The sequence below is a fragment of the Elaeis guineensis genome, chromosome 13 (assembly GCF_000442705.2).
Source record: "Elaeis guineensis isolate ETL-2024a chromosome 13, EG11, whole genome shotgun sequence".
In the NCBI taxonomy this organism is placed as follows: Eukaryota; Viridiplantae; Streptophyta; class Magnoliopsida; order Arecales; family Arecaceae; genus Elaeis; species Elaeis guineensis.
The window spans coordinates 15,570,724-15,589,188 of record NC_026005.2 but is presented as its reverse complement, the minus strand read 5'-3'; the positions used below and the strand labels follow the sequence as shown (position 1 = coordinate 15,589,188).

General features: G+C 37.6%; 1 protein-coding gene across 3 annotated transcripts; it reads right to left on the bottom strand.

The window, feature by feature from the left end:
* Positions 1-894: 894 nt before the first annotated feature.
* Positions 895-17,114, bottom strand: LOC105056364 (uncharacterized). 3 transcript variants are annotated; one of them, XM_010938531.3, is made up of 8 exons: positions 16,895-17,114; positions 15,421-16,552; positions 7,004-8,381; positions 6,162-6,441; positions 3,624-3,731; positions 3,239-3,517; positions 2,185-2,328; positions 895-1,653 (listed from the first exon to the last, which is right to left on the bottom strand). In XM_010938531.3, exons 2-8 carry the CDS (start codon positions 16,505-16,507, stop codon positions 1,465-1,467), a joined length of 3,465 nt encoding a protein of 1,154 aa, XP_010936833.1. In that variant the 5' UTR covers positions 16,508-16,552; positions 16,895-17,114; the 3' UTR covers positions 895-1,464. The 3 variants fall into 3 exon arrangements, with proteins under 3 accessions (XP_010936833.1, XP_010936835.1, XP_010936836.1); XM_010938533.3 differs by having other exon boundaries at positions 7,004-8,363; XM_010938534.3 differs by having other exon boundaries at positions 7,004-8,360.
* Positions 17,115-18,465: the final 1,351 nt, after the last annotated feature.

Sequence of the window (18,465 nt, the reverse complement as noted above, 5' to 3'; positions counted from 1 at the left end):
CATGACCTCATTGGTTCCAACTTTTTGCTGCTGTGGTGGAAGAGAAAAAAAAAAAGAAACTTATTTTAAGCAACTCAGTTTACCATGCGTGGCAACCGAAATAAACACACGCAATCCATGAAGTCGGTCGAGCCACCCCGCCTTCGCCCCGGATCGGGTATCGCGCGGCCGATGCCTGATACTCCGCGACGGCGTGTTCCGCGTCATCGCCCTGGCGATGCGAGTCGAGCACCCAGGCCTCCCGAATGTGATGGTGAGCTTCCTGCCCTCCCTGCGCCGCTACCTTGCGGATCGGACATGCGACATGAGGCACCGGCAGCATCGGAGTCGCGACTCTTCACTCTGATAGACAGCATGAATAAATTCCTGTGATCAACGACGAAGCCCATAATTCTCGGCCACGACCACAGGTATGGTAACACTCTCTCTTCCTTTTGAGGCCGGGTTGCAGGTTAAATTCATCTATTCTTTCGCTTATCCTCTCTTCTTTTTCAATCACGAAAGCATCATACGAAGACACCACCCTTCAACTGTTTCGCTCTGCTGGCATCTTGGGTCCAAACGTTCAATCCATAGTTCCTAGGCTCTGCCTCCAAGGCTCTAAGATCTCCGTGAGACTGCCTGGTACAGGTGTTTGTGAGCCCCATGTTTTGCTTCTGCAAATGATCTCACAACAGACTTTAAGGAATTCCATTAGATAAAGACTTCGGAAGCCCTGAAGCAACTGCTTTTTGAAAAGTAAGTTTTCCATCACAAATGCGCCTATCCCATATAATTTCAAAACTTTAGTACCTTGAAATGACAACCCACAGAATATATATATATATATATATATATATATATATATATATATATATATATATATATAGTTTAAAAAAAAAAATCAATCCAAAATTACTGAATTAATTGAGATGGAGAAAACTCACTTCAGACATCTCAACGCTCATTCCATGACCGTTGCAGTTATGAAGTTGCACAAAAACAAATAATAACACAGATGATAGAACACTCCACCCATGATACATTTGGGGCGAATGCTCCCAAAAGAAGAAAAAAAACACGTTAGCATGACCTACATCGGTGGTCTAAAGAAACAGGTCAGAACCGGGGCACAACCAACATTGCAAACGCCTCAAACGATAATCACATCATATACAACAGGGCAGTCCTAATCCAGGTGAAGGCACTGATCAGTGCATGCCCAATTACATTCGGCTTACAACAAACAAAACAAGTTAGCTTACAACACAGCACCACACCACCAAGGGACTGTCGCAACCTACCGCCTTCTAAGCAGCAAACGCAGGAGAAGATAAGACAACTTTTTCAGAGGCAGATGCTTTCTTTGATATGATCATCGAGCCGTGCTAGAATCCTACAGGTCTGCAATCTTCATATGTCACAGTTCAGCATGTGCTGATGAGGCAGGACAAATATTCTCCAGCCCATTCACCAGGGAACATTTCACGATGATATTGGTTCGTAAGGATAGGAGAGCCATGGATGCTTCAATGCTTCAGATGCTGATGGACGCTTTTTTGGATTTATTTCAAGCAGATGAGCAATAAAATCGATGAAACCTTGATCACCCATAGGAAGCCGATGGCGGAGGGAAGTCTTCTTTGGAATCAAATACTCTAGCCTATTGGTTTCCTGAAATGAAGGGAGGTGAAACAACTTGATCGTTAGACAATATCATCAAATGGAAGGAAAGAATTTTATGGATAAAGTGAGATTCCTGATGTAACCGACATGCATGTCGACAAGTGATATAGCTGTCAAAACTTTTATAAAATGACAGCCACTTAGAAAAAAAAAACAGAGATGGACTACAACTCACTCTAGCTGCAAATAACTTCATCAAGGATACAAGTCCATTTTAAGAACAAACTATGCAATTCCAATTTCCGGAGCCCCTAGACATAACTATGCCAAGTCACAACAATTAAACAGGGAAATAATGTGGAGATTGTTGAAAGAGATACTCCTGGTATTTTGGCTTCGGAAACTACATAAACACCAATGCAATAGGCTGCTTTGAAGTTTAACAATAACATATTCAGCTATTCAAACTATTATTTTTAATGCACTCTTGTTGCAGAAATGAGATGACACAAAAGAAAATAATTTGCAGCAGTTCACCCTTGGCACACGAAAAGGTCATCTAAAAGAAAGAATTCAAACCTGATTCTTTTCATACAGCATGTGGTTCTTTGTGAAATATTTGTATGTATCCCGTCCCTTCACCAGCATTTCCTGGTCAATAGGGCCTATAATTCCTATCACACGTGCAAGTAGTGTTGCTGGAGAATCATTTTGAAAGAGAACCTGTCAAAAATGAACAATTTCCCTTTACCTGCAGTCATAACTCATAACTAAGATATAAATAGGCTTCCTAAGAAATCAAACTTACATTGTTCTTATATGATCAATATTTTTTTCAAATAATTCTTTTGGTTGACAAATTGAGAGCATCTTCTTCACTACAAAAGTCATTGTGTGGCTTGGAATTTCTATTCAGCTTTCTCAGAGAAATTTGAAGTGGGGATTTCTATGAAAGGCATATTTTCCAAAATTATGAACAAGAGCATGCAAAGTGGGAGCTGGACTGAGAAGAAGAGGGTTTTAGATGAGGTTGGTTGAAAGGACCTTCCTTTTGGACCTCCTTTTTAACTAGCAAAACCGTCAAAGTCACCAGCATTATAACAAACATCAGCAAAAGAGACCACTCCCTCCTGAAAATAAATGCCAGGATTTTGCATAGGCAAGAGCTTCCAAGGAACACATATATACATTATGATATGCAAACAATGACATGGTAATAGTTCATGGTAAGCCGCTTATAAATTCCCAGCATGAAGCACAGGGTTAGTTGTTTCAGGAGAAAGATATGCAGCAAAATTCAACTGAGTGAACCCCTGCTGCAAGTAGCAATAGACTATAAGGCTGGCTAAAATTCCATGCATGCTGAGAGGAATGTTTTCTTCCAGAGTGAGCTAAATTAAAGTACGTTAAGATGTGTAAACTTTTACTTAAAGCCAATGTCTTCTTCTTAATGTCCTAGGAAAGGTTAAAAGAGAAAGGCGACATTCATGTAATGCCTCAAACTATGAAGAAGTGATGGGACAGAACATGAAAATGGCGCATTTAAATTTACATGTATTTTTTGACCTATATGGTGCACAACCAAATAAAGTAATATAGAAGAAATTTAAACAAGACAGATCTAAAAACTTACATTTCCTGTGCAAAGTTCGGCCAGGATGCATCCAAGTGACCATACATCTATCTTTTTATCGTAAGGGAGGCCTAGAATAACCTCAGGTGCACGATAGGATCGTGACTGTACATAAGAACATAAATGATCTGTTTCGAAGCAACTACTGCCAAGGTCAATGACCTTCACTTCACACCTACTGTAGCTCTTTACCAATATATTCTCAGGCTTCAAGTCACAATGTATAAGACCAAGACCATGCAAAAACTGAAGTGCCTCCAAGCATTGGATAGTTATTGACTGCACGTGAAATATTTTCAAGATTTAAGAAAGTATTAGCACATATTGAGTAAAAACTGCGAATAGTGAATCTCAAGTTTGAGGCTGTAAACTTGTGGCATACAACCTGCAATCTTGGCATTGTAAAATAAACCTCCCCTCCAGATTCTCTGTTGAACTTGTGAAACTCATATAAGTTTGCCTTGAGAAGTTCACAAACTATCAGTAAGTGTTCCTGAAAAAGTAAAGAAAATCAGCTAAAAAGCAAAATCAAGAAAGAAATAAAACAAATAGCATGCTGAAGCTTGATAACTGGAAGCAAAATATTGACCACTAAACTAGGATTACTTCAGAGGGTTTTTAATGATAAAGTGGCGATCCGGAGGCAACCACTGACCACAAAAATGAACTTCTAGACCAAATAATATGCGAAAAAGGAAGCCAATGCTAAACAGGCTTTCAATGAAAAGAGTCAACAGCAAAGTAAAAAAAATATGCAGTTTCACAGCTTAAAATCGCCTGCTCATTCATAAAATCAGCAAATCAGATGTTAGTGTAGTGAAGCAACAGCTGAGATCAGAAAGCATGAAAATCAATTTTCACAGGGTAATCATCATAGACTAGGTAGAAGTAGAGTATTTAATTAGTGACATTTACCCCATTTGCCTAAGAACTGATTACAGAAACATTGGCAGTTAATCAAGAATCAAAATATGAAGTTTATCACAGAGGATAATATCAAAAATGAGAAGAGTCCATCGGATCAGAGAAAAAAATTCAAAAACTATCTGCACTTTGAAACAAATTTCAGACAGACAAAAACAAGCAACCCCTTTATCGACTTCACTTAATTTTTTTCAAAATGAAAATGGGCCCCCTGCACTGAAGGTCAGAGCCCCTCCTCCACCCCTCAGCAGCTTTCTCCCTCTCCCTCCCTCCCTCCCCACCCTCTCTTTCTTTCTTCCTCTTTTTCCTTCTCCCTCTCCCCCTCTTTCTCGATGTCAAGGCCAAAACCATCCTAATCCGCCTCCAATATTGCTTGGTACGCCCCGAACTGGGCAGTTGAGGATGGTACTGCGGACCTTGGGTCTATGTGATTAAAGATGTCTACTTACCACTTTCAAACAACTACTGATAAACTAGACTGGTATATAAAGTATCTCATCCATATGTTTTACCAGTTTGTAACAAAGACAATGACATGGCATGGTACACCATATCATGATGATCGAACCAATATCTACACAATCCACATATTCTAAACCTTGGCATGATTGAGACTTTGGAGGCTGAAAATACTTCAGTAGATAATTGGATATTGTTAAGGAAATTAATATGATTTTCTTCAATTTGGAAAGCATTGCTTTTGTAAATATGAGTGCTGGTTAAGGCCTAGTACCATCTTTGGTTGAGCCGTCCATCTCAAAGCTATTGGTCTTTATTTGGTATTTTCATACTTGTATGTTATTCTCTCCATGAACTATAATGATAAATTATGGTGAGTACAATGTAATGAATATAACAAAAGTAAAAGGACAATATGACAAAAAAATAATGCAAGATGGTTAAATTATTTAGGCCCCATAGGTTTGTGACACTATTGAATAAATGTCGTAATGAATTATTTCACGATGCATTCATGTGAAAGATCATGTCTCAAGACATGATAGAGAAAGGTAACGTGAATAATGTAAAACTGCAGACAGTACAACAAAAGCTTATAAGCAAGGGAAAGCGATTATTTGGACTCATCATAGAGGCAAATAATTTTAGCTAAAAATAAAGTTAAGCTGAAGATGTGGATCACTTAAGATTCATTAACAGCAAGGATATTGTGATAATTCTAAAAACATGCATTGAACTATTAAATCAATTGACCATATCTTGCTGAATAATGCATATAATAAGAATAAGCTTGGAATCTCTTGCCATCTCCCTTTGATATTGTACCAATTGATTGATTTAGATACAGTCATATAATATGAAGAAATTATATCTATTTCTTTCTACCCACTTTTCATTTATCCAATGGTAGATCATACCACTAAGGGTTTTAGTAAGGCAAGACATGCTTAGATGACCTCCATAGACCTAAACCTGACAGGCAACCATTAAAATGGGTTCAGCATTACAAATCCAAGCATGACCTATCAAATTCTAAAAACTTTCATGATCACTTGCAGGATGATGTTAACCCTTTATGGGTTGTTGAGAATTAAAAGCCATGGACACTTTAGGCAAGAGATGGACTTCCTTGAAACATAAGACCAAATGTCTACAGCACGATAGAAAGAAGACATGGCATTATATTTTGAGAAAATAAGTGGCCTAGAAGACCCAGGTGTGGCAGAGCCCACCATTACCTTATAAATGAACAAAGCGAGTCATAATGACATCAATGTTCAAGAAAGAAAGCCTAAATTTGACAAAATGTAGAAAGAATGAAGTTATTCAAACTAACAAAAGAACATACCATGAATATTGTGGAGCATAATTGCATAACTAAGTATTGCATGGTGAATGTAATACTGACACTGAAGAACAAATATAACTGTAGTTTCATTGGGTAAATCAGACTCATTAAGACAATTCTGAGAGAGAAACTGACTGATATCTAATACACAACTTGAACTGGAATGCCATTAATAAGCACCAGAATACTCACCTGGTAATAGAAGTAATCATATAAGCGCAAGATATGATACTTGTCAGCAGGATCATTCTTGTTAACAAATTTCAGAAGCTTGATTTCATCAAGGCTCTGATCGAAAAAATCTTTGTTATTCTTTATAATTTTCATGCAAACATCCATGCCTGTGTGCAAGTCATGCGCCTGAATAGCTTTGCTGAATGCTGCTGATCCTAGGTATTCAGTAACATGATAACGTCCAGCAATTACTGAATTTAGAACAACATGGAAATTTTTGTCCTCTTCAAAGCCAGTTCTGGTAAATTGTAGACAAGCAAGAGGAAAAACCACGTTAGACCCAAAAAAAAAAAAAAGGCAAACTAAATAACAGCAAGCTGCTTTTTGAAAATAAAAGGAAAAAGTGAAGAAAATAGGTTGTTCTTTAAGCAAATTCGAGATACATTAGCATCATAGGCCTGTTTGGATGGCTAACCAGCTACTGATATCTTGGGAAGATCCAAATAACAGCAGAAGGATGATTTTCTTTTTTATTTTCTTTACTTTCTTGGGGTGGGTATGGGGTTTGTAGAAGCCCACTGACCCAAGGATTATTGAATACCAAAATCATCTTCTTAGATGGATTCCAGTATCCCAAGAAACTCAGGATGGTGGGAGCAACTGCCTGTTCTTCCTCCAGCTCTCTTCTTTTCTTCTCTCAACTGAGCAAATTTTCACTTACACATAATATATCTCTTAGAGAGAATGGTAAGGCAACCAAAACAGGCCATGAAGTAAACTAACACACATGAAAACAACAAACACAAATATTTAATCAAGACAGAATATGGTGTATAATCAGAATATGAAGTTAAACATGCCTGTTTTTTCTATGCACGATCTTAAGATTGAAGGTTTCAAATTCCTCATCCTGAGCTTGTATCTGTCTTACTTGCTCCTGCAATGCAGCAGCTTCCTCATCCTCAAGTGTTGTCCCAGGGTCTTCTTCTCTCGCATCATTTGCTTTATACTCTCGTCCTTTCTTGATGTCCTCTCTTTCAGCATAAGCATAGCTTGAGGTTGATGATGCAGTTGAATTTCTTGATGATCTAACAGCATCAGAAGTTTTCTCATCTCTAAGGCTCCTTACAGGAGAAGAGTCACTACTTTTTCGCCTCCAAGTGGCAAGCATATCCTCTGTAACCATGCCACTTGCACATTCATCAGCATCATCACCAACAACCGTATTACCCCTGCTTGACCATAAAGACTTACCAGAATCAGCCTCCAACATATCCCTAGTTCTTGCTGGAGGTGCAAAAGAAAATCCACCATCAATAAAACTCATATCTGGCAGACAACTACCATTTTCAGAAGCTAAAATAAAGTTATCTGGATCCTGCTCGGTTCCCCTTATTTTATCCTTCTTTGAACTATTCAACCGGCTCTTGTTTGCATCAAGTTGCGAATGTCGTCTGCCACTTATACGACCATCATGATCATGAAAGTATTCTATGTCCCCCTCACTGCTCCCTCCAACCAAGCTTTCACGGACTTCACTCCCAATGTCAGCAGCATCACTGTTTATGCCCACGCCAATTGACCTGACTGAACCATGCAGATCATTTTCTACGAAAGGATCAACAGGTTGACCTTGTTCACACTCATGGAGGATTTTCCCATTCCCTAACCTAACTAGTTTATTACCCTGGGTAACAAAGCCCTGCCAAACAGGTTCTGCCCGCATCAAATTTAGCTCTTCAATATCCAGCAATTGGTCGTCATAATGAGCTATCAAATCATTTTCATCTGTTCCCCTGTATATTTCAGACATTCTAAGTTCTATCGGCTCCTCCAAACTGGCAACTTGTTTAATGTTTTTTGAATGTAAATACTGCTCGCCTGACAAGTACGAGTCCTCTTCAGCAAAAGAATGTTCATCTTCATCCTTTCTTGGAACCCGCTCCTCCTGATCAGGAACACTCCCATGACCTGTACCCTTTTCATTGTCACTTGGATAGTCAATCTCATGTGCTAGAAACCAGGTTTCATCTTCAATAGGCTGTCGCATGTACCCAACATCATCATCGTCGTCATATTCATCAGAATCCCAATACTCATTTGGGTAATCAATTGAGTCGTCACCAACAGTAGCAAAACCAGACACCAAATCAGAAGTATCCTCCGCAATTCCTTGACTTACAGACAGCCAGCTGCTTCCAATTGTTCGTTTCCCACCTGCTGTCACACTATGTTTTTCTGAGAACGAAGCAAAAAAAACAAACTAATACTTAAACTGATGATTTGCCAGAAAGATATATGACCGCAACAGACTTTGAGCCACTCATGCTCTCACTAAAGATCAACAAGAAAAGGCTTTTTTTTAGGAAAAAATCAACAAAGAAAAGCTTGAAAATACTCTAGAGTCTAGACTGAGTGTAAAATAGGCAAATATTCTAGCGGAGCACACAATAGTACAAGCTCGATCACCAAATTAAATAGAATATCTAATCATAAGCAAAGAAGACATAAAGAAGGAAAAACCCACCAGACTTCTTGAGAAATCAAAAAGATCAACAAAGAAAAGCTTGAAAATACTCTAGAGTCTAGACTGAGTGTAGAATAGGCATATATTCTAGCGGAGCACACAATAGTACAAGCTCGATCACCAAATTAAATGGAATATCTAATCATAAGCAAAGGAGACATCAAGAAGGAAAAACCTACCAGACTTCTTGAGAAATCAACACCAAGAGAAGGTCAAAAAAAGACATGATCCATCAGGATTTGGAGTCAAAAATATGAAGAGGAAGCAAGAAGAGAGGAGAGTGGGTCTTCCTCTGGAGGGGGAAGAAAGAGCAACGGTGAAAAGTAAACAAGGATGACTGCTGCCTCAAAAAACAATATAAAGGGTTCTTTTCTGGCATAAATCCATCCAGTTCATAGGAGAAAACATTAGGCCATTTCTTAATGATCCAATGAACAATAGATCTGCTAAAATTCATGACACCTCTGAAAATATCTATCAGAAGTCAAATGACCTAAATAACTCAAAAGATTTAACCTGAATTCCAGAACTAAAAATGATATAAGAATATGTAAGAACATGCAGCATGAATATCCACAATAGCATTATAAAGGGCCAGTTGCACTGATAAAATAGATGTGGATAGAAGATTAGTGGTCTTTCCATGATCAAAATGATCATGGAGAAAAGATTATGATCACTGAATATATCCATAGAACAATGCAAATGAATCTGCTGTATATCTGAGGCTAGGGGTACAAATGAGTGGAAGCAAGCTGAGTACCAAGCTGCTCGGGCTCAACTCGGCTTCTTAACAAGCTGATCGAGCTTGGCTTGATCTCAAGTTGAGTCAACAAAACTTGCTTAACCTTAGCTCAGCTAAGCTTTAAGTTAAGCTTTAGACAAGCAGCGCCAAGCTTTCTCACTATATAAGAATGGGACAGCTATTCCAGATCAGCTTATTTATGAGCTGAACTCTAAAGTCTGTTTGAGTCCGCTCATTTCCTAGTTGAGCCAAGCTCAAGCAAGCTCTTAACAAGCCGAGCTCAAGATGCCCATGAGAAACTTGATTCATTTGCACCCTTACCTGAGGCAAATACTTTATTTATCCAATCTGATTTGCTAATCCTCTACTTTAAAGGGCTATTGGGGCTCGCTTCATCTCCAATAGAAAGAAAATCATCCTTAAAATGTTCGTGATGGATGGGATAACAAATTCAATCAATTTACTACTTCTGAATAACCATTATCTTCTAACTAACAATCTTGATTTCCATACCCAATGATAAATTCTGCTAAATAAAAAGAATCTGTCTTCACCTCAAATAACAATTTTCTCTTTCATAGATTTACATAGGCCCTTTTATGGAGGTCCCACCTATTGCTCTATGTTATATGTTTCTTTTGCTGACCGAAGTCATTTGCGAGCAAGACACCATCACTCCCAACCCTAATTCTTGCACTAAGAGAGCATTAACGCCAATTTAAGATGACCTTTCTTCAAAGGAATATGGTTGTAAGTGGGTTGGATTCGGGCCATATTCATGTTGCATCCACATCCGAACTTGATAAGAAAAATCAAGTTTGGATTTGGATTCGGTTGCATCAAAATAAATAAGACCAAAACCTGCATCCAAACTCAATTGAAAATCAGGTTTGAGTTCAGCTTTGATTTTTTTTTTTAAAAAAAATTCAATTTAGCACATGATTTTAGTGAGCCAACTAGACAGGATTAACAATTTCCAAAATTAAAAAAACTCTTATCACAATTGTTTGTGGAAACATGCAATATGAAAGGAGCATAATATGGAAAGTGAATGATTGGCTTTGAAAGTGAACCAATTACTTCTGAAACAAATTTAAATTTCTACTTATATCTAGTTTAATTGAAACATAATCAAAACTTAAACGTTGGTTCAGATTTGCAACTCAAATAAAGAACATGCATGAGAAAAAGGTGTAAACCCAAAAATGAAGAAAAGGAATTAAACAAATCATGTAGCCAATTCTCTTTATATTCTTATATTTACATATACTACATTTATAATTTATTTTTCTGTATTTGGGTTATTGGCTTTGTGGACTCGAACATAGCTAAATCCAAGTTTGAGAAAATAAGAAATCAGATCCTATATATAGAATCCAATTCGATCCAATAAGGTCATCGAAAACTTAAATTGGATCCATTCACAATTTTTATAAAATAGTCAGGTCAGGTTATCGAGTTTGCAGGGATCACATACACCCCTATTAGGGAACAACTTTTACAAACAGTTTTGGTGCTTAATTAATAAGCAAAGGAGTATAAAACTTCCTTTAGACTTTTCTCTATACCATAAAAATAAGGAGGGAGAATAAATGGTCTAATTTTTTAAAAAAAAATTACAACGATTAGGGGTGATAGAATTCTCCAAATGGAAGAAACTGCTACATCAAAACCCATGACTCAACACAATTATAAACACCTGTCTATCTCTCTTTCTTGTGAAGCACATATGTCCTTAATTTGTACCTGATTTGGTGACTAAATAAGCATCGTTAACTATTAGGACATACATGTGATCTGGTTGATTGGCTATATGACCATTTGGATGCATTAAAGGTTTCAAGAAAAAGGATTCATATAGGTTTCGAGACCCAATTGGATGCATTATAGGTCCCTAGATTAATAGATTATTTGGTTGGGCAATGAGTCATCATCATACTTAAGAATAAAGTAGGGTAAAAAAGACAATTCCAGTTCCTTTATTTTGTACATTCTTTATGGGAAAAAAGGGAAGGAAAGAATGATTCTAGATGACTTGTATTATATTTCTGTTAGAACATAGAACATAATATAAGGAGACATCTACATTATTAATGAAGCCAACATGAAAACAGATAATGACATAATAAGCCAATAGTCACCTTAAGAAGCCATATGGGAACTCATATGACTCACTGCCAAGCTGCTTCTAAACATGATTTGGACAACTAAAATTTGATAAAATAAAGTATCTAAATAAGGCTTGGAGTTCTAGACCTATAAGCAATATGGCTGAACCAATTTTCTCGTAAGTTCGATCACATTTTTAGGGTCACAACTTAAAAGGTCACTGAGAATCAACTGCTGTACCATCCCTTGCTCTTTTTCAGATCCCAGTAATCATTTTAGAATGTAAAAATTCTCCTAATTGACTTGGCTCTGATCCTGGCTCCCTTTTGACCATTAGTTACTTCCAGCAATCATTTTATTTTACCTTTTGCTGTAGCCATGCTGATCATACCTTGATCAAAAGTCAGAGGAGAAAATATCATCTGCCATCAGTAGATATTAATATGTCATTTCCCCAAATTTGTAAGCATTGAAGAATGCAAATTGATCAGCTGTCTTCCTGATTTGGGTCTATGACTCACCAGCCAATTTAGAGTCTTCTCTAATGTGATAAATTGGTCTTTAATTTGATCGGGTGATCAACTGTTGCACCTAAGGGGAATGTTGTACTCATATGACAATTAAAAATTTGCAAATAAAAAAACATGGTTTTCCAAGAATACTTCCATGATGATTATGATGAAGCTTGGTTCTTCATGCAAAGATTGGGTTCCCTATATCTATTTATATGAGAAACAACAATTCAATAGCAAAATCCAAGAAACAATAGCAAAGTGACTGCTCATGCATCCATGGTAATGCATGTAAGAGACAACGATCACATGGAACTACTTATCTATGGAAAAAAAATTAAAAAAAAAAAAAAAAAAGAGAGAAACCACATAAATTCTTAGAGATGCTAAGCATGAAAATCTAAAGAGCAAAAAAAAGGGGACGGGAAGATATAAATGAAAGACCTCTAAGGTGAGAAGAAAACGACCCCAAAGATCTTCTAACTTATAGCACTTCTGGAGGATCGAATTCTTCCAAAGATGAAAACTCATTTGAGATGGGGATCGAATCATAGATGTGATTTTTTCTAGAACATAATATGCTTAACATGTAATTCATCTACTTTATGATTATGGACTCAAAACTTCCCATTTAAATTTTTAGTAACTAAAAATACACCAAACTACCTAGGGTCCACCAGTCATTTCAACATGAGTCCACATTGACCCTCGCCCTAACTTGCTGAACCCTACATTGTAGTTGGCCGCCTGGTCTAATTCATTAACTTTTTTAGGTTCAACTAGAGCGGATATTAGATTTTATGTGCTTCAGACTTCTAGCAGAAATTTAAGAAGTTTCTAGTTATGACTTAAAAGGGGTCACTTTTCCTTGCTTTCTTAGTGAAATCAAAACCTAGATTAGCATCGTCTTCAATTTCTAGAATAGGAAGAGGGGAGGACATAGTGTTAACTATTTCAATAATATAACTAGGGGTGTAATCGAACCAAGCTGAGTCGAGTAGATAAAGGCTTGAACTCAATTCGATTCAAAATACTCAGACTCAAAAGTCGGCTCAAGATCGATCAAGCCTTAATATCCAAGCTCAAACTCAACTCGACCCCCCCAAAAAAAAAAAAATACTCGAGATCGACTCTGACTCGACTCGAATATCAACTGAGCCACACTCAAGCTCAAATACGAGCCTTAGTCATAATTAAAAAATAGGATTAAAATAGAATAGAATAGAATATAATATTTTAAAATATTAAATTAATAATATATATTATAAATAAAATATAATATCATAATATATATATATATTCTCAATTAGGCTTGCGAGCCTCTGAGTCGAGTATTTTGCTACTCGAGCTCGAGTCCAACTTGGTGACAGTCGAGTCGAGTCGAACTTAAGTAGCTTGTGAGTTGCTTCGCTCATTTGCACCCCAAAGCATATCAAACATGAGACTATAAGGTATCTTTAATGGGTTTTTGTTTTCTTTCTATTTGAATATACAAGTAGATCCTTAATTCCCGATCTAACTTTTGAGCTATAACCCCTAAAAATCAAAGAAATGCTTAATAATAATTCTGATTAGATTCAACCAACAATTTAATCATTACCCAGAAATTTAACCATCACGAGATCATTCCTTGATTCACTAAGCTGACCCTAAACCTCCAATATGCTCTTGTTCTAAAACCTGAATCCACAATAGCCTCTTTTATCATTATATTGCCATATTTAGAAGGAGGGCATCTAACATGAGTCATTAGGAAGCAATTTTAATCCAATATTCTAAATCAATAATTAATGAAATGCTTTGCAATGTAATAATCCATCCAGTGGGTCCTCTTATGGCACAGCTAGTGTTTGATATGCTGGGGATAGAGAAAAGCATCAAGAAAGAAGTGCCAAAGTTCTTGGGGAAGTTGGACTTGGGGGACTTTCTATACAGGTTTTGAAACGTAGAATACATTTTCTTTTTTTTTTGGCTTGGAATCAACTACTGAAAGGGCAGAAGATCAAGTTTTCCCATGCAAAGTTAAGAGAACCTGCAAATATGGGATGGAGTAGAACCCAAGATTCACGTCATTGTGCTTCTATCAGTTAGATAAAAGCTCCAACAAATGATGTTCCACTGAAAATTAAATATGGTCTACAATGCATGATTTATTCATGAATGTTATTATGCATGATTTATTCATGACTAGCGCATCCATTGCTGAAATAATACAGCATCTATAGTTTGAGAGTACAAAATGGCATGTGTAAGGTGTGTACATAGCAATCAAATTAGTTTCATCGTCACAGAGAAAAGAAATGCTGAGAAAAGAGGCAGGAGTCATGAGAATCAAGGGGGTAGTCATAATACCCTTTTAAGTGCCACAAACATAATATAAGAGTGATCGTGATACACATACATACATACATACATACATATTATATTATATTATATTATATTATATATATATATATATATATATATATATATATATATATATATATATATATATATATATATAATGAGAGAGAGAACTAGACTTGGCTATACTCAAGTGGATTTTCACTCAGATCCTATCAGGTCTAAATTGGATGATGGAGGTCCCATATCGATAATCCAAGTTATTAGATGTGATCTACTATCTTTGAATTCCTTACATACCAAAAATCATATGATTTGAGAACCCCTAGGCTATACATTAAATGGTCAAAAAAATTAGACCTGACCATTTAATGTTATTTAGATTGTCTTTTTTTTTTTTTGACCATTTAATGCATAGCCAGAAGGTCTCTAAATCACATGATTTTTAGTATATAGGCAATCTAGAAGTAGTAGAGATCATATCCAATGGCTCGAATCATCAATATAGGATCCTCATCGTCCAATCTAGACCTAACCGGATCTGAGTGGAGATATACTCAAATATAGCCAAGTCTCTCTCTCTCTCACATATACATATATACAGACATATATACATATAAGTACACACACACACACACATATGTATATGTATATATATATGTATATGTGTGTGTGTGTGTGTATGTATGTGTGTATATATATGTATATATTGTGCGTGTGTGCATGCATGTGTGTGCATGTGTAATAGCAATGCAAGAAAAAGCAATGCCCCTAAGATCCTCAGAAAAGCATTCCATGAATTCAATGGGCACAAAACCTTTCACAAAGCTTTTATACATACATATGTATGTATGTATATGTATGTATGTATGTGTGTGTGTGTGTGTGTGTGTACACACATGTTTTGGCTTGTATATTCATAATGATACCATAAGCGCTTTAGGGTGGCCCAAGATATGTTTTCCTATACACACACACACACATATATATATATATATATGAATCAACTATAGTAACTTGATGGCTTAACTAGTACTTTACCTGAAGAGTTGATATCTTGTCCAATAGGGACATCAAGAAAAGACCCAATCATAAAGGTGTTGTCTGGACCGGAAAGCTTCATTCCAGATGCCTGATGATCAACCTTTTCCTCCCAATGAAGATTTACTAACTTGTCTTCTGATTTAAGCCTTACAGGGGGCAACCTTGGTAACTCTTCCCTGTGGTTTTCACCAATATGTGGCAAATCAAAGCTCCTGGTGTTTTTTTGCTCTATACTTTCTTGAGACTTCCCCGAGAAGCAAGGCCTGCACGCATCATCTAGCTGTTCCTTTGTGACTTCTCTATCATCATTGCTTTCCCCTTTATTGTTTGGCTCTTTTCTATCATCACCAAGACCTGAAGCACCATCATAACTAGATGAGGCATTGTCCACAGGAAATGGAAAAACTGCCTTCATGGAGCACCCCTTGGATGGCTCCTCACTTTTCAACCACCGGCTCTCTAGCAAATGGTCTTTGGCATAAGCATTGTCAACCTTAGAACCACTAATCTGATTGACATCGGGCTTCACTTCAATCTCCGTTTTACTTTTGCTCCTGATTGAAGAAATCCTTTGCTCTGCAGATGGGTCAGAATCAGTTTCAACAGCACAATCCCTCTTTTCTAATGCCAACAAACCACAGCAATGCTTTGGTTCCTCGGATATCAAGAGATCAGCAAAGTTGCTGGTAATGGCACCACTATCCTTTAAATTTGAATTGGTAGCACTATTAGCCGAGCCAAAATTCCAAGCGTATAGATCCGACGTGCCACTCTCTTGGCCCTGTTTAGAACCAAAGCTCTTCTTGCTTTCAGACCCATTACCAATGCCACCTACTTCAATCTCCTTGACAATAAACTCCTTGGACATCTCCCTGCTACATGTGCCTGCAGCTTGCTGTCTCGAATTAGTAGCTCCCCCAAATCCAATACCTTCTCTCACTTTTTCTTTCTCATTGGAAAGGTGTCTCTGAAGCGACCCATTCAAATCAGGCCGGTAATTAAGCTCCCCTAGCAGAGCAGCCTCAGCCTTCGTAAACCGGTTCTTCCTCAAGAACTCCAACACCACATCCACCGAGTCCGCCATATCCCAACAATCCCCCCAAGTGCTAGAAAAAGAAGGCAGAATTACCTGCAAATCAAGCAAAAAACGATCTTTTTCTTGCTCTCCAATTCTTTCTTCTCAAATCAACTTAAAACCTTAAAAAAGGGAAACAGAGTTCGTGCAATCGAAGGAACAGGACTAATCAGAGCATCAAAAACCGGACTTCCCTCGGAAAGAAACCCTAGAACAGGTGATCCCAGAAACCGAGGGCAGCAAATGGAGCACCCATTCGACCTCGAAAACGGGGCCTCGAACGAGCCCTGGGAGCCTGTCCGATACCCTAGCTAAAGGGATCGAGATCGAGAAAGAAACGGAACGAAAAGAGAGCGCTTGGAATGGAGAGAATGAGGAGGAGAGGGAGATGCTTACGGATCGAGGGAGGTGGGTTTCCTTCAGGGCGGAGACGGTCGGACGCTCGGCGACCTTCAGGAGCGGCGGCGGAGCTGATCGCGCGGCCGTGGGCGGCTGAGTCCGGCGCCATTAGCGGCTAAGATGGGGAGGGTAGGGGTGGGGCGGCCAGAGCAGGACGTCATTTTCCCTTTTCTATTTTTTTTCCCTTGTTCTTTAGGAATTACTAGGACTAACGCTTTCTGGAACCGAGCATCGCATCGCATCGCAATATTAGTATTCAAAACAGCGCCCAAGTAATCAAATTGGGGAATTTTAAATTAAACATGTAAATATTTTTGCATTGTGTATTGCGTTTGCGTATACGTTTGGGGGAAAAAACAAAACAAAAGACGCTATAACGTAATCGATGGTCCGATGTACTACGATTCCTAATAGATCTCCGACATACGTGTCCATAAGATGCTGGTCTCCACTGGTGTTGGCGATGGGTTTGAGGCCACCTCGGACATGCTTCAATTTGTGGATTTGTGTTGTTGAGGGCGGTAGGTGTATCAAGTAGGCCCATGTTCGCAGCATATAAAAATCTCAAAGAAAAGAGTATTTATGGAACGAAAGATAGTGTAAAAGAGGATATACTTTACATGTTAGATCTGTTAGCAAAGTATATCTCCAGTGATTCTCCATCGTCGAAGTAGAATGATGTCACATATAAGACAAGATGAAACTTTTACCGAAGAGCACGAAAACATAGCTCGATAGGACCAAAAGAAACTTTCTGGAGTTTAGTTTTAAGGGGCTGTGGTTTGGTGAACTTGCGAGGCAGAGATGTTCTTTTGTATGACTTTAACTACAAGCAATTAAATTTAAAAAATAAGAACTTTGAGAAATTCAAAAATATAAAAATTGTAAATTTATTATTATTATTATTATTATTATTATTATTATTATTATTATTATTATATGATAATTCCTTCGTTGCAATCTCCAGCCATTCTGAAACATGAAAGAAACTAAAATGGTAAATTGTTTCTCTGATTTGTAAGAATGGTGATGGCCGGACAGAATATGATATAACCTGTGGAGCTAAAGTCAACTTAGTATGATATGAATTATTAATTTACTTGCATATGTAGGATTTGTTTGGATGTTTGCATCCAATATGCATAGATAAGTTGACTTCCAATTGAGTAAGAAGGATGACATAGAGAGAGGAGGAGACGGTGATGATTAGGCCTGTTCATGGGCGAGACTGAGCAACGCTCATGCAGGATCCTATTTAAAGGTCTTGTCCAAGGCTCTGCTCTTACTTGGAGCTTCATAATCATTATGACTTTTGAGTGATTCTTTGTATACCGCCCTCAGTGTAGAAATTTCGATATGGAGCACACCGCATCATTTGATCGGTCCAAATAACACCCATATGGTATGATGTGACAGCTTTTGTTTTTTTACGGACTGCAGCTTCATGCTTTACAGCATCATTAATTATAGTCTTTTCAAAATAATGAAAAAATGCTTTTATCCCCATTATTGGGCAAAGAAAAAGATATCTATTGAGAGAGAGAAGCCCAGTTGAAATTTTTTATTTT